General features: G+C 36.3%; 1 protein-coding gene across 8 annotated transcripts in view; it reads right to left on the minus strand.

The window, feature by feature from the left end:
- Positions 1-16,466, minus strand: part of LOC150109749 (histone reader KMT2E-like) — a 902,496-nt gene that overhangs the window by 490,827 nt on the left and 395,203 nt on the right. For all 8 annotated transcript variants that reach the window (XM_090407149.1, XM_090406915.1, XM_090406833.1 and 5 more), the window contains one exon: positions 14,118-14,305. In XM_090407149.1, the coding sequence (XP_090263275.1) occupies positions 14,118-14,305 (188 nt within the window). The remainder of the gene's footprint in view (positions 1-14,117; positions 14,306-16,466) is intronic.

The raw sequence follows: 16,466 nt of genomic DNA on the forward strand, positions 1-16,466 counted from the left end.
GGAATTTTCATGCCATCTTTGTTGTTGATATTTGGGTGGTTTATCAGGATTTCGCAGGATTCCTTAAATTTCCTTTCGTACCAGGTTTTTGTGCGGTGTAAAGAGCAGGTGCTTTTCCAGTTGATTTGGTGTAAGGTGTTGAGTGCGTGGTCTGAGAGGCCTGCTTCACCATAATGGTTATATTTAATGTGTCTAATGTGTTCTTTCTTGCGTATAGGGATTGTCCGTCCTGTTTCACCAATGTACGGTAAGTTACAGGTGCAGCGGATGCAATAGACTCCAGGATGTGCTAATGGGAGGAGAGGATCCTTAGAGGATCCAAAACCTAGCTACAACACAAAATCTGGTTTCTAGATTACAATCCAAACTATTGAACTATGTTAATCCAGACATTCTACAAACACTTGAAAGAATTACTGACAATTCAGCCAAACATACCCTGGAAAAGAATAAAGAAAAACTCAAGAAAAAATTCCACAGTTTGAAACAACGGCAAAATATGGCGGCCAATCACAGGAATCCATCCAATCAGAGGACTTCCTCCCCGATAAACACTAACAATGAACAACAAAGGGAGACAAGGAGCGACCAACCACCGACAAGCAAGAACCATGTGATTAACCTATCAAGCCATACCCTGAACAACGGCGAACTTACGCTACTGAATAAAAGACTAAACTACACAACAGCACCTAAAAAAAGGTAAACAAATTGGATTTTATCTACCACATTGAAAGAGGCATCAGATCCCTACCTAACAATATAGCAGATAAAATACAACTAGAAACCAGTAATGTCCTGAACACTAAGAAACCCATACAGAACAACCTGATAAAAACAGAATTAGCAGCAATTAAATCATTAAAAGCCAAACAAAACATAATAATAATGAAAGCAGATAAAGGCAATGCCACTGTCGTCCTTGACAGGTCACATACGTTCTTCAAATGAATCAACTAGTAGCCGATAACAACACATATAAAATGGTAAATTATAACCCAACAAAAAGGATAAAGGATAAAACAGAAAAACTACTCAAGTCCGTCACTTCTTGGCCACCACCAGACACGGTTAAAAAATTCAAACCCCACTAGCCCCCCCCCCCCAGAATATAGGGGTTCCGAAAATACACAAACAAAATGTGGCCCTTCGACCAATCGTGGAAGGAATAGACAGTCCCAATTACCACCTGGCCAAGAAATTAGCAGCAATACTCAAGGAGTTGGTAGGTCATTCCCCCTCCTACATAAAAAAGACACAACACTTTATAAACAAAATTAAAAATATAACACTCGACAAAGACGACTTATTAGTCAGTTTCGACGTTTCTGCCCTTTTCACTAATGTCCCCATCAATGACACAATTCTCCTACTGCAGAACAAATTTCCGCCCGACATTACGGCCCTCTTTGCCTGCGTACTACAGTCTGGTTACTTCATGTGGCAAAACAAAACAAATTCTACCTATAAAAAAGAAGGTACAGCCATGGGCTCACCACCATCCCCCCCCCCCCCAATCCTAACTTCTACATGGAAACCTTTGAGCAAAGGGCTCTTGATTCCGCCACGCTAAGACCGACAGTCTGGCTTAGATATGTTGACGACATGTTCGCAATCTGGCCACACACGCGACAAATGCTAAACACATCCCTCAGCCACCTGAACAAACAACACGAACACATACAATTTACCATCGAAATCGAAAACCAAAATTCACTCCTGTTCCTACACACTAGTTACACGTCTTCCTTCAGGCAGTCTATCCTTCACGGTCTACTGAAAACCGACACACACTGGCTAATACATGCATGCTAATTCATACCACCACCCATCACAAAAATATGGAGTCATTAACACCCTTAAAAACAGAGCCACAACTATTTGCTCTAACCAACAAGCCCTGAAAGAAGAACGAAAAATCATTAGTGACACATTCATAAATAATGACTATTATAAAACTACAACAAAAACGAATCTAGATTACAGTAAAACCATAGCCATCCCATACATTAAAGGGTTATCCGAAAATATCAACAGAATCCTACAACATTATAACTCAATGCCACCTTTAAACCACCCACTAAACTTAAAACCACATTCAACTCCTCTAAGGATCCTCTCCTCCCATTAGCACATCCTGGAGTCTATTGCATCCGCTGCACCTGTAACTTACCGTACATTGGTGAAACAGGATGGACAATCCCTATACGCAAGAAAGAACACATTAGACACATTAAATATAACCATTATGGTGAAGCAGGCCTCTCAGACCATGCACTCAACACCTTACACCAAATCAACTGGAAAAGCACCTGCTCTTTACACCGCACAAAAACTTGGTACGAAAGGAAATTTAAGGAATCCTGCGAAATCCTGATAAACCACCCAAATATCAACAACAAAGATGGCATGAAAATTCCAAGGATCTGGATGGCACACATTCAGCCCACCTAATATGTAAGATCCAGCATAAGTCAGAACTCTAGCCAATCCTCAGCTAGTATTAGAAACCATTCCATACCAACTGGCTGGAATGATGTTAATATATGTATATAGTAGACAACACTAATAATAGGACTCTAGCGTTGATGTATAATTTTTTATTTTTTATTTTTTATTTTTTTTTTTATTATTTTATTATTTTATTTTTTTTCCCACCAGAGGTCAGGCCAACAATTGTTGTAGCGGTTGGTCAGTGTCTTTAACAAACCAGTTTGATTGTAGCACAGCTTGTTGCCTGTGTATAGTTGTATGCTCCAGAAGATAACCTTGACATAAAGGTCGAAACGTCGAATGTAGATTTTAGTTATATTAAACTAAAGTTTTTATTCAAACAGGGTAGTTGTCTCCATAATTTTCAAAAATGCATTCGGATCACCGTGTAAGCCTAAAAGAAAGGAGGTATTTGATGACATGATGGCAGGAAAGTGATCCAAAGGAAGACCAAAATCTAGCTAGGTAGATTATTCAAACATAAGTGCTTAGAAGACCAAAATGTTAGGTGTGACAATACTGGAGTACAGACAAGTAATAGACTGATGTAGAAGAATATTTCTGATAGAAGATTAGTAGTAATGTAAATTTAATCATGTAGATTGTCACAGTAGCCTGTACACCTCTTGAGGGTACATATCAGGAAATGATATTGATGAGAGTTGATAAAGGTAATATAAAAGAACTTAAATGGAAAAAGATATACTGGCAGTAGAAGTCATTCAAGAGGAATGCAATCAGGAGTATATATGAATAGTCAAGGTAGAAATGGGAATCAAATGCCTGAAATGTGGAAAGGCAGATGGAATACATAATATTTGGCCAGAAATGCTCAAATAGAACTTTTACAGCAACAATTCTGCTTCTATTCTATGAGAACTCTACTCAAATTAGAAATAATTTGAGTAGAGTTCTCATAGAACCTCTATAAAAGGGAAATAAGACTGAATGTGAGAATATAGAGGAATTTCCATACTGGGTATTCCTGATAGTATTTATGCAAGCATACACGAGAAGAGAATAAGAAAAACTGCAGAATTCAAACTTGGAAAAACAAACTGGATTCAAGCTAAATAGAAGTTTTCATGATCAGATTTTCACTTTAAGAAATACTACAGAAATAATGGAAATACAACAAGGATGTGTATTGAAGTTTTATAGATCTGAACAAGGCAGAAAAATGACATGGTGCCAAGAGAAATGAAGTTCAAAACACTACAGTTATATGCTGCAAATATGGCACTGCACTGAGCATCAGTCTGTACTGAAGCTGTAAGTCAGCACAGACAAGGGTACGGACTACATCCACTATAATCAAACTCTTTGCTTTACATCATGAACAGAAATATTATTAAATCTGTTTTCGACATTGAAATCTCAGTTGTTTATGCAGCTCTTTATTTATATACAAAAAGCAATAACAAATAGTGTATAAAATAGTGTATAGTAGTGTTTGTTGGATTCCTTAACTATGACGAATAACTGCTGACAAATATGAAATGAAAATAAGCAATAAAAATGCCAAAGCATGAAAATAAACAAAAACAAAGAAAAATTGAATTGAATGGAGTAATACAGGATAAGTAAAACATTTCAGTCATTTTGTCACAATTTTTAGTGAAGACAGCAAATTAAATAAGAAGTAAACAATATAATCGGCAAGGTTAGTATGATGGAGAGTCTACAGAATAAATTTATATAGATTAAGAGAGAAATGAGTCAGAACACTCAACTCCACTTTATAGAATATAGTATCAAGGAATTGATTTTAACTTACAGCGTTGAGAGCAGGATTAAACTAAAACATTGATCAAAGACTGGAGACATGTATGAGAGTTCTTAGAAATAATGAAGATATTAGGAAAGAACCTGATATTGTTAGTATTCAGGAATACATGAGCAGAGCAGGTTTGAAGAGCATGTTGGTAAAATGTTAGATTCCAATGATGGTGTTCTGAAATAACTTCAAGAGAGTAGTCTAAGGAATTTGCCTGAAGTTATTGGAGAACATGAAATATAAGAAAAAATGAAAGATTAACACAAACAGCTATCACGGTGAGATCTGCTCCCACCAGGAAGATTTCGGAAATCACAAATAGTAAGCCACTATAAATGAAGCAAATGACAGAAATAACCATGAAATACTAAAGTGTGGTGAAATATAATAGTGTTTGTATTGTTGAAATATAATAACAAAATCCACCAATATCACAGTGTAGCCATTTCCCTTTTATTTTTTTTTAAAACTCTTTCACTTTATTGCAGAATGAGTTTACCTTTAGTTATAAAGTTCAGTGCCAGCCTGGTTGGCCGAGTGGTTAGCATATTTGCTCTCCAGCCAAAAGGCTGCGGGTTCGAATCCCACTGTCGACATGAATGTTTGTGATTGTCTGTGAAAATACTAGTGGTGGGGGTGGTTGGTGGGGGTGGTTGGTGGTAGATGACATTGGTATAAATGATGAAGATAGTTGCAGTTTGTTGTAGTTGGTGGATTGAATAGTGGAGACAGAGAGTTGTAAAGTAGGTGCCTTCAACTTGATGAGTCTTTGAACTCCCTGGAGGTGTCATATAATAATAATAATATATATATATATTTTAAATAATTAATAATTTTATTCATTGCTAGAATATTTACACATATATGTACAATAGTTATCTTGAGTATAATTTTACAAAATTTTTCTACATTGGATTTCAGTTAATAATTTTAATAAAACTCTTTGCTTCTGTATTATGCATTTACAACACATGTTCTAATATTAGAAGCTGGTATGGTAGGAAGTCAATTGAATAAATTCATATGGAATAAGAGAGAAATTAGTTGAAACACTAAATTAGTTGTATACAAGACAGTGTTCAAACTAGTTTTAACTTATGGATCTGAGTCAGAAGTAAAACACTAGACTAGAGACTGCAGATATGACAGTCCTGAAAAAGATTAGAGGCGTGAATAGATGGCATCAATGGCAATATCATATTAAAAACGAGGATATTAGGAAAGCACTTGACATTGTCAGCATCCAAGAATGTGTTAGCAGAGCTAATTTCAGGTGGTATGGTCACTTAAACAGAATGGGCGAGGATAGATTAGCAAAACAAGTGTTCTCTGCCAGGTTGGCAGGAAAATGACCCAGAGGAAGACCAAGATGTAGGTGGATTAATACGGTACAAAGAAATATAAGATCTGATAATGTTGGAGTCTTGACAAGTAACAGACTGATTTGGAGGAAAATTGTAGATAAGAAGTTAGTAATGATGTAAATTTTTCATGGAGTACTATTTTACTGTTTGTTGGTACATGCTTGGAAGGCTTCAACTGCTATTCCACAGTTTAACTTTTTTTTTTTTTTTTGCAAGTAGGGATGGATTCGGACATGGTGTGTTTGTTTGTGTCCTTGTAGTGGTGTCTTTTGAGAGAGATTTGTCATAGGTTTTGTGTGTGTGTGAGGGAAAGAGAGAGAGAGAGAGAGAGAGAGAGAGAGAGAGAGAGAGAGAAACAGGAATTTCTCTAATTTTCATTCTATATAACACCACTACAAGCACCTGTTTCAGCTCTCTGTTGCCATTCGATGACAGAAACCTTGGGACATGGTTTCTGTCGTCGAATGGCAGTTTGTTCATCATATCAGGTACGTAGAAGTTTCGGGTGGCTTTGCCGTGGTGATTGTTGTACTTATATGTTATGTAGTTTGTTGACTATGGTCTTGTTATCTGGTATGTAGTAATGTTTTAACATGACTGTGTAGTGGCATAAGTGTTTCACCTTAAATATTTTGTGTTCGTCCATGCTCCCTGCATAAGTGTGGGATGTTCCCAGAATATCAGTTTTACCATTTTATCTTGCAACCATTGTAACTTGTTAAGTCTGTAGTCTGCGCAGAATGCATATGATGTGATTTCGTATCTTAAAATGTTTTCACATAATGCTTTATAGATTAGCATTTTTTTTTGTGTCGGGACTACGTCTTTTAATCGGTATAGTTTGCTTGCTATTATCCTAAGCTTGGTGTGTAGGTAGTTTATATGGCTATTCCAACTTTGATCAGTATCGAAGTAAAGTCAGAGATAGCATGTTGTTTTCACCTGTGTGATGGTTACGGTTTTAGGTTCAGTGCTTTGTGTATAGGAGGGTGAATGTCAGTAGATATTTAGTTTCTATGGACAGAGTTTGGGGGTTTCTGAATATCATTTTCATGTCAAAAATCATAAATTTGTGACATGCAACCAGTTAACCAGATGGAGAAGCTTGTGAGAACTAGGATCCAGAGTTGGGTTAACAACAATGGTATAATCTTTGATGGATAGCATGGATTTGCTAAAGGGAGGTCATGTTTTAGTAATCTACTTACTTATTACAATAAAGTGATTGCTTCCTTGGACAGAGGAGAAGGATACACAGTAATATACTTGGATTTCGCAAAGGTTTTTGATAGAGTACCTCATGACAAGTTGACAGTCAAACTAGAGCAGATGGAGTTGGATATTAGATTGGTGCACTGGATTGGAGACAGGCTATCTGATAGGTATCAACAAGTTGTGTATGGGGGAGTGATATCCAGGAAAAGGAAAGTCACTAGTGAAGTGCCTCAGGGGTCTGTTTAGGAGTCATTACTGTTTAACTTGAATATTAATGACATTGATGAAGATTTGGATGGGGATATTCAGTTGTTTGCAGATGATGCAAAGTTGGGACGAACCATCAAGAATAGTGAAGCTGTTGTGGCCTTACAAGAAGACTTGAATAAATTGAGTGATTGGGCACGGAAATGGGGATGTGAGTTCAATGTTGCAAAATATAAGGTTTTAAAATATGGAAAACAAAGATGGGATGCAGAATTTATGCTTGGTGAGGATATATTGTTGGAGCTAGAAAAAATAAGAGTTCTGGAAGTGATAGCAGATAAGGATTTGAAATTAGAGGACACATAGCCAAAATTGTGAAGACAACACAAGGATTCTGGGAATGATGCAGAGGACACTGACGTGTAGAAGTAGGGAGATTCTTGTTCTGTTGTATAAGGCTTTGATTAGGCCACACATGGACTATTGTGCGCAGATTTGGTCACCGGGTTTTCAGAAGGATAAAGAGATGTTGGAAAGGGTCCAAAGGCGACTGACTAAGGTAGTTTCTGACCTCTGGAATGTCAAGTATGAGGGAAACATTGAAAAGATGTAATTTGCAGAGTCTGGTGGACAGGAGGAAGAGGGGAGATATGATAGAGACCTACAAGTTGATAAGGGATTGTTATAGGATCAATGGTGGAGAAGTTCTACAGAAAATAGTGGGAGATCGAGGAGAACCAGAGATCATCTGGAAACCGTATAAAGAGGGTGTGAGTAGGGGAGTGAGAGGCAGGTTTTTTTCACACAGAGTTGTAAATGATTGGAATGCCTTGCCTGAGAGTGTGGTGTCTGCAAGGAGTTTGAATGTGTTCAAGGCACGATATGATGAGCTGTGTGTGTGTGAGATAAAAGGACCTCCCAGATGAGTCTTTGACTCCATGAGGTCCTGAGGTAATAATAATAATAATTTGATTGATGTTGTGTTTCATATTTGTGTAAGCGATATTTGCATGTGAATGGATACTATGGGCGTGTCATCTGCATACTAAAAGATTTTACTTTTTAAGGGAAGATGGCTTATGTCGTGTGTGTGTGTTACCGCTAAAGTGCGAAAACCGTTAATGTGCACATTACCTAGCTAATCTGCAGATTAACTGATTTGCTCCGTTAACGTGCGGAATCAAGAGTTTTCCGCATTTTACCTAGGTAATGTGCACATTAACGGCTTCCGTATCGTTAAAGTTCAAAAGTTTGTTTCTCTCATTTCCTTTCCCTACTCCTTCCCCCCTCTCCCTCCACTTTTAGTTTGGTTTTTTAATAAGTAAACATAATTTTATCATATGTTTTTTTCTTAATTATAATAATATTTTAAACCGTTTGATTCCTTGTATTATATTAATTGATTGATGATTGATTCTATCAACTAATTTGTTGATTGTTTGATTGTATTAACTTGATTCTTTAGATATCAAAAAATAAATAAATAACATTATCTTAATTTAAACATACAGAAACGTTGCTGTTGTTCCAGCAAAGATCTTATTTTCACTTTAACGAGTGCCTAGTACGTAATGTGCAGATTACCTAGGTAATTTGAGAAATGAAACAATTTTCCGCACATTAGCGGATCACCGTAGTTAATCTGCACAATACCTAGATAATCTGCAGAATAACTGATTTCTGCACTTTAGCGGTACATATACATTAAATAGAATGGGAGATAGAACAGCTCCTTGCAGTACTCCGCAGGTTACCGATACCTCTTTGCTGTACGCTGATTCTATACGTGTGATGTGCTTCCTGTTTTTCATGTATGCTTTAAACCACTGGAGTAGACGACCTCCGATTTTGATATGCGTTAGTTTCGTTAACAAAGTTTTGTGTGTTAGTGTGTCAAAAGCTTTTGTTAGGACAAAATACAACTAATGTTATTCTGTTTTTATCCAATGCAGCATTTATTAGGTCTGTGAAATCTTCCAGGAGTGTTGCTGTTCCTTTATTTTTTTGAAAGCCATATTGTGTTTTGGGTATGATTTGAATTTTTCAACGTATGTGGAGAGTTTGCAATGCACGATGCGTTCCATGATTTGGTTGATTACAAACAACGTGGCAATGGGTCTGTAATTACTTATAATGTTTCTTTTTCCATGTTTGTGTATGGGTGTGATTAATGCAGTCTTCAGTGTTTCAGGCATGTGTCCCGTTTCAAAGAATTTATTTAACAGTTATTGTATAACTGGACATAGGTTGGTTGAGTGTTTCTTGATGTCTTTTGGTCTGATTCCATCTTTCCCCAGTCCTTTGTTAGGGTTAATTTGTTGAATTGCCAGTGATACTGTGGGGAACCACATCGACTGGGTTGCTCCTGGACCTAGTGGAAAATGTTCGTTTGTGTGAGGAAAGGTTGTTTCTTGTAGTTTTTGGATGGAGTTCATGAATTACTGATTAAAGTTGTTTGCCAACTATTTGAGGGATTTGGGGTTTCAAGCAAAGCTGTGTTTTATTGTTTCTAAGGTAGTGGTTCTGTGTATATTGTCCAGCATTTCATTAATCAGGTGCCAGGTTTCCTTTATGTTGTTCTGCACTCTTGTTAATTTGTTGCTATAATAGTTTTTTTTGCCGATATAATTTGTGTTAGAAGATTCTGTTGTCTTTTGTATTCAGCTTGTAAAGCGATATTGTTTGGCAACTTCTTCTTCTTCTTTGAGTGCCATCTCCTATCGGAGGTCGGCGATCACCTTGGCAAATTTTGAGCGATTCTCAGCTATTCTGAGCAGTCTCTTAGAATTCATACCAGTCCACTGTCTGATATCTGCCAGCCAAGATTTTCTTCATCTTCCTTGTCCTCTTCTTCCATTTATCTTCCCTTTTATAATCAATTGAAGTATCTTATATTTTTCATTACGAAGTAGGTGACCAAGATATGCAGTTTTCCTTCTTTTTATGGTATCTAAAAGTTCATGTAATTTCCCCATTTGTTCCAGTACTTCCTGATTGGACGTTTTTGCTGTCCATGGGATTTTTAACGTTCGTCTGTATAACCACATCTCAAAGGCTTCAAGTCTTTTTATTGATGTTGTCTTCAAGGTCCAAGTTTCTGCACCGTACAGCAGTACTGACCATACGTAGCATTTAACCATGCGTACTCTAAGTTCTAAGTTTAAACTGCGGTTACACAGTGTTGATTTCATCAAGAGAAAATTTTTTCTTGCCATTTCAATTCTAACTTTTATTTCCATTTCTGGATTGCAATCTTCATTTAACCAGCATCCGAGATATTTAAACTTTGCCACTCTTTCTATTTGTTTCCTATTTAAAGAAAGTGCTAAATTAAGAATTGGTTTCTTACTTATGACCATGAATTTAGTTTTGGTGATATTTATTTTTAATCCCATTTTTTCAACTTCTTAAGTTATTTCCATATGGCATTTTTTCTTTGTATGTCTGTTAATATGTTGCCTGTTATCCATGGATTCTGTTTTGTTTGGGAGCGTATTTTTATTTTTGTTAATACTTTGTTATATATTTTATTAAATGCAAGTTTAAGATTATTATATGCAGCTTCAGCAGAGTCTAAATATGCTATCTGCATCCAGTCTGTTTTTTTCTGATTTCGTCGTTTACTATTGTTTCGTTTAGAATGGTATAATACTGTTTTGTAATCTCAGTGAGTTTTATGGGTTCTGGTTCAGTGTGTAACTGTAATGCTGTGAAATAATGGTCTGCCAGTTTGCATGTTATGACGGCTGCTGTGTGACTGTTTGGAGGGGGCCCGTATATTTATATGGTCAATACAGGATGAGGTTGTTGTATTTCTGACCTATCTCTTCTCGCGTATATGAGTGTATGGATGGGGTCATGTTATGTGCTGATAAGTCTAGGTATTGTTCTGTGCTGTTATTTATGTTCCTAATGTTCATATTCATGTCTCCTATTATTATCAAGTATTCTGAGGCACCTTCTTTCGTGGCTGAAAGCCATCTGTTTAGTTCATCTAGAAAATTTGTGGTGCTTAAGTTGGGTGGTCTGTATACTGCATTTAATATCAAGGAATTTTCTTGTTTGATGTTTTTAATTTCGATGCATATGTTTTCTGTGTATTCTAGTTTATAGTTTATTTCTGTTACTTCAAGTTTATGTTTGGTAAATATTATTTTACCGCCTCCTCATTTAGTTTGTCTGCAGTGTTTGTGTTGTTAGAAGTGTGGCATTTGATAGATGGTTGCCTCTTCATTTGTCATAGATACTTCAGTCAGTACTAAAATGTCTGTGTTATCTATAAAATATCTTTCTTCAGATAAGTTAGCAGGGTCAGTCAGTATTTTTGAATGCTTCTGATGTTGACGTGGAGAATAGATAGTCCTTTCTTGGGGATAGTCGCTTGTTTCCATTTTTTTATTGATTTCAGAATGTGGCAATTATCATGTTCTGGGGTGATTATATCTGCTTGATGGTCTTCATTCATGTAGGTTGGTGTGCTGTTCCCTTCTTTATGAGTTGTCAATATTCCTTTTTAATGTGGCAGCCTGTTGAGGTCTTCTACGGATTTTATTTGGATTGGTTTTGCGTCTTGTGTCTGTTTAAGGAATATTTTGCTGTCTCTTATCCATATGAACTGGTAATTTATTTTCTGTTTTTACTTTCCTTGTTAGGTAGAATAGTTACTGATAATAAGGCATTAAGAATTAGGACAAGTATATTGGGGTATTGTCGTGGGCTCCTTTGAGATTCTTGACTACTGGTTTTTTAATCCTGCTAGCTTTTATAAGTGTAATTTTTGTTGGGCTGTTGGTGAGTCGCACCACGACAGGAGGACGGGAATTATTTTCTCTTTTCCTTTTTTTGTGGTAACTGATGTACTGACTGGATATCTTTTGATTCAATGGGAGCACCAATTTTTTGGCTTAGTTGTATTACGGTGTCTTTTAGGTGTTCCGTAGCAATTTCTGGGAGGCCATCTACCAGGATATCATTTTTATATGCTGTTGGTTTAAGAGTTTGTACTGTTGCTTTAAAGAGTTTAGTTCTTGCCGTAATTCTGTTGTCTCTTTAATTAGATTATGCTGTTAGCTTTCCGTTAGCTCTTAAATGCAGTTTTTAATTTCTCTGACAGTCTGTAATACATCTTCTATCGAGTTGTTATTAAATTTAATTAATTCCTCATATTGGTTGAATTTTTCGGTAATCTGCATGGTATGTTTTTCAAATAGTTCTCCAACAAAATCAATTAAATAGTCTTTTAGGTTTTTTAATCTATTTTCAAGTAATGCATTCAAAATTGGCTCACCTAGGTTTCCATTGTTTTCTTTGTTTTTCGTTCTCTCTACTGTTGATTGCTGCATTATCTGTTTACTGCCTGCGGTTGTTTACAGCATTGTCAGTTTCCAGCCTGCAGTTGAAGGCGACATTCCTTTGTTTTCTCTACACTGCGGACACTTCCACTTGTCACGCTTGCGTTTGATTTTCGCTGTCAAGTGGCCTCGGACAATCCTGAACATAGAAAATGCATTTTTCTCTGCAGTTCCTGCATGTTATGTGGTTTTCTTCCCCTGTTAAGTCTTCATGGCATTTGTAGCACTTCATATTTCTTGTCTGACGATCTTGCTGTAATTTCTAATATGGCGACTTCCTTTGTTCTCTTCTCACGTAGTTGACCAACGTATAATTCGAACTTTGAATATTTATAATTTACTTATTACTTAACTGATACTTACAATTTTTATGTCAATATGTTCAGCTTGAAGAATGCAATTCACTGATACACTTTAAATTTTAATTCACCAGAAAAAAATCTACTTTGCAACTTAAAATATGGGAGCATATTTTAAGTTGCAAAGTGTCTGCTACCACTTGCTGCTAAAGCTCCCTCAATAATAATAATAATAAATGAAACCTCACACACAAAGCACCCCTCCCTTCCCCTCAAAAAAGTGCACATTGTGATAGTGAAAGAAAAACATGCTTGTCAGATAAAAAAAAAAAAAAAAGAAAGAAAGAAAGAAAGGGAAATCATGATTCAATTTTAATAAATGAAGCACACAAAGTTAATGGGTGCCTTCAGACATGGTCCAAGCATTATTTCAGGAACAGCTGGATAGAAATGTGACTATCCAACTTTTCCAATATCCCAATCACTATTCCAGATATGCTGTCCAGCCTATAATGTGTTATCTGTCTTAGAGTGCTTATTTGAGTAATTAAATTGGGACACGGCCATAGAAAGTAAGCAACCTTCCCTGACAATTTACAATACCTGAGCACCTTCAGTTTCACCTAGCTCTATTTCATTCTTTTTATTTCACAAACCAGTCCCTGTATTATATCCTCTTGCTTGATACACTGGCAAACAGATTGAAGTAGTCCTTCTTTAATCATTGTTCATATTACTCACCAAGCAAACAGAACTCTGTGAAGCCATGCTGGTCAAACTACCTGGCTGTGTTTTGTACTGCTCATGAGCTTATTTATAATATTTTCCCTCATATTTCTTTCATGCCATTTTCTCTTTTATGCAGCTCCTCCTTAATAATGCTATTCATCCACTTCATTCCTACTTGACCCTAACTCTGGGAATGCAGCTTATTAATGCTTTCTTCCTACCATCCTTCATTCCTTAATCTCTGAAAGCAAAATTTAAGTGCCTAAAGTAAAGTAGAAGGAAATAAGAATGAAGAAGAAACTATAATTATTATTATTATTATATCACACCTCCAGGGAGTCCAAAGGCTCATTGAGGGAGGGCATCAACTCTACAACTCTTCATCTCACTACTCCACCAACCTTCATCATCTAACACCAACGGCATCTAACGCTGACTACCACCACTAGTGCTTTCACAGACAATCACAAACATCCATGCCCATGGCAGGATTCGAACCTGCAGCCTTTTGGCTGGAGAGTGGATGTGCTAACCACTCGGCCAACCAGGCCAAGAAGATGCTATAACATTATGCAATTTTTGGAAAAATTACGATATCAACCAATGTATCCAGAACAGGAAAAAACTACAATTTCAGACTAAGAATCATACAATATATTTATCAGTACAAAAATGATCTCACCTTTTACTGAAAAATGGATTCTGTTCAAAAAACTGAGCAGTAGTTAAAATTTTTCCTCTATATTCAATGACTGCTTGACCTATGACTATATCCTGAGTTGCAATTAATCTTCTTTGATCTCTATGAAGTTTATTCACCTTGCATAGTTGTATCCATATATTTTCTTTTGAAAGGTTTGCAGAAATATCCTGTTTAATTAAAAGAAAGAACAAAATATATCAATCAAATGGATAGATAGAGTAATACAGTTACAGGAATTATTCTACATGTAACAGTATGGCATACTCAATTATATGAGTTTTTAATGATATTTGTGACAAAATAAAGTTCACTAGACATGCATATTCACAAAAATAAATAATAATTTTTATTATTGCAAATATTTTAACAAGAAACTAACTGACCATCATCAGTGCATCAGCATAATCATAATATGAAACCAGTACAAAGAATTTTCATCTTATTTACAGAGCTGAGCCACATGCTGGAATGCAACCTTGTGAGTAGTTACAAAATAAAATTGTAATCTTTATTTTATTTTGTACCCACTCGCAACGTGCCATCCTGGCATGTTGCTCAGTTTTGTAAATAGGATTAATATTCTTTGTTCTAGCTTCACCTTGGGATAAAGCTGATGGCGAGTTACTTTCTGGTCAAAATATTTGCAAAAGTAAAATGATTATTTATTCTCATGTCCGTGCAGTTAGCCTAGTGGCTGTGCACTTCACAAACATATACCTGGGGAAAGAGCGTCCTAGGTTCGATTCTCGTCGGTGACATGAGGAGCTGAAGGATCTACCTCAGCCATAGCCATGTCAGCCGGGTCTTGGCCGTGGACAGTAGGATTTTTTCCAGTTTATCCAGGGGTTTTTCATCCCACAAAGCAGGCAAACCAGCCTGAGAACCCAACACTACAGGACATAGGATATACTAGAGCGTAGGGCTGACCACCTTATCTGGTGAACAGTTTGAGGTCTGTTGATTAATAAAAACCCTCGACACCTCAAGGTAAAAAGAGAGTAAAAGGAAGATGAGATGAGATTTATTCTTATGAATACATGCGTCTAATAAACTCCTCAATTATACTTTTATGTTTTAATAGTTCTCATTTAGTGAAGAGGGAGTCAGGACTTCTGCAGAATGCCATTAGGTAATCAATGATTTTATCCATTTATTGCCTATTTAGAAAATTTTGTAATTAATACTGATAAATGATTTACTGTCATTATATATTATGATAAATGATAACCAACACTGGATACAGTAGGTCATGACATTAATCCGTAGATAGATAGACCAATACGTTTCATAACATATGCTAGTGGCTTCTTCTGGATCAAGAAAACAAAAACATATACGATATTTTTATCACCTTCCATCATGTTCCACGAGAGAGAGAGAGAGAGAGAGAGAGAGAGAGAGAGAGTGTGTGTGTGTGTGTGTGTGTGTGTGTGAAATTCTTACATGTTTGGTTTCAGTTATGTAATGGTTCATGTTGAAAATTTTTCTCCTGATTAAACTATAAATTAAAGATGCCAAGAAATTATATTCTTGGTTTCATCCAAGTGAAATAAAACAATGTTTTTACTTGAAGCAACTTCAACACTAGGCTACGTTTATCTAAATGCTAATGACTTCACACTAATTGCCATAGTATACCATAATGCAATGCATACATCCTTATGGATATTTATAATACTATGCATTATGGAAAGGGCCATTTGCTAAACTGGTTTTGACCTCAGATAAGCACTCCTTTACTTTTTCACCTCAGTAAAGACCAAGAGTATTAGGATAAAGAAAAGACAGATAGATAGTATGAGAGATCAAAAACAAGCCTCAGTTCTTTTATATCATCATATAGTCAAAGGCTAATAGTTTTCCTTTTTCACCAGTCTGCAACAAAACAAACCAAAAGACCAATTGAAACTAAAGTGCAATGATGACTGATACCCAGGTATTTAGCCTAATTTGAGAACCTCCTTGAGTTAGCCTTCTCTACCTGGAATTGCTCTCCAGTCATCCCTACAATTAACCATAAGACCATACTGAACTAAGAGGATGGAATCATTAAAAAAAACTTCTCATAGTAATAACAGCAGAATTTGATCCCCCCCCCCCAGTGAATATTGCATAATGTAGGTGGCCTACACCACCTAGCCAAAAATTTTATATCTCCTAGAATGTTTCTTTCTAAATACAAAAATCTTCAGAATGAATAATAAAACCTCTACAATATAATATTATAAAGAAAGGGTGACCTATGTCCTCTAAGAGTGGAGGCTTTGGAAGGAAGTGACACAAATGGTTTTGAAAGCATATGGTGTGAGGTAGAAGTGGGCAAGACAG

Source organism: Typopeltis vanoorti, chromosome 1, assembly GCF_054136105.1.
Source record: "Typopeltis vanoorti isolate ZY-2024b chromosome 1, IOZ_Tvanoo_1.0, whole genome shotgun sequence".
NCBI lineage: Eukaryota > Metazoa > Arthropoda > Arachnida > Uropygi > Thelyphonidae > Typopeltis > Typopeltis vanoorti.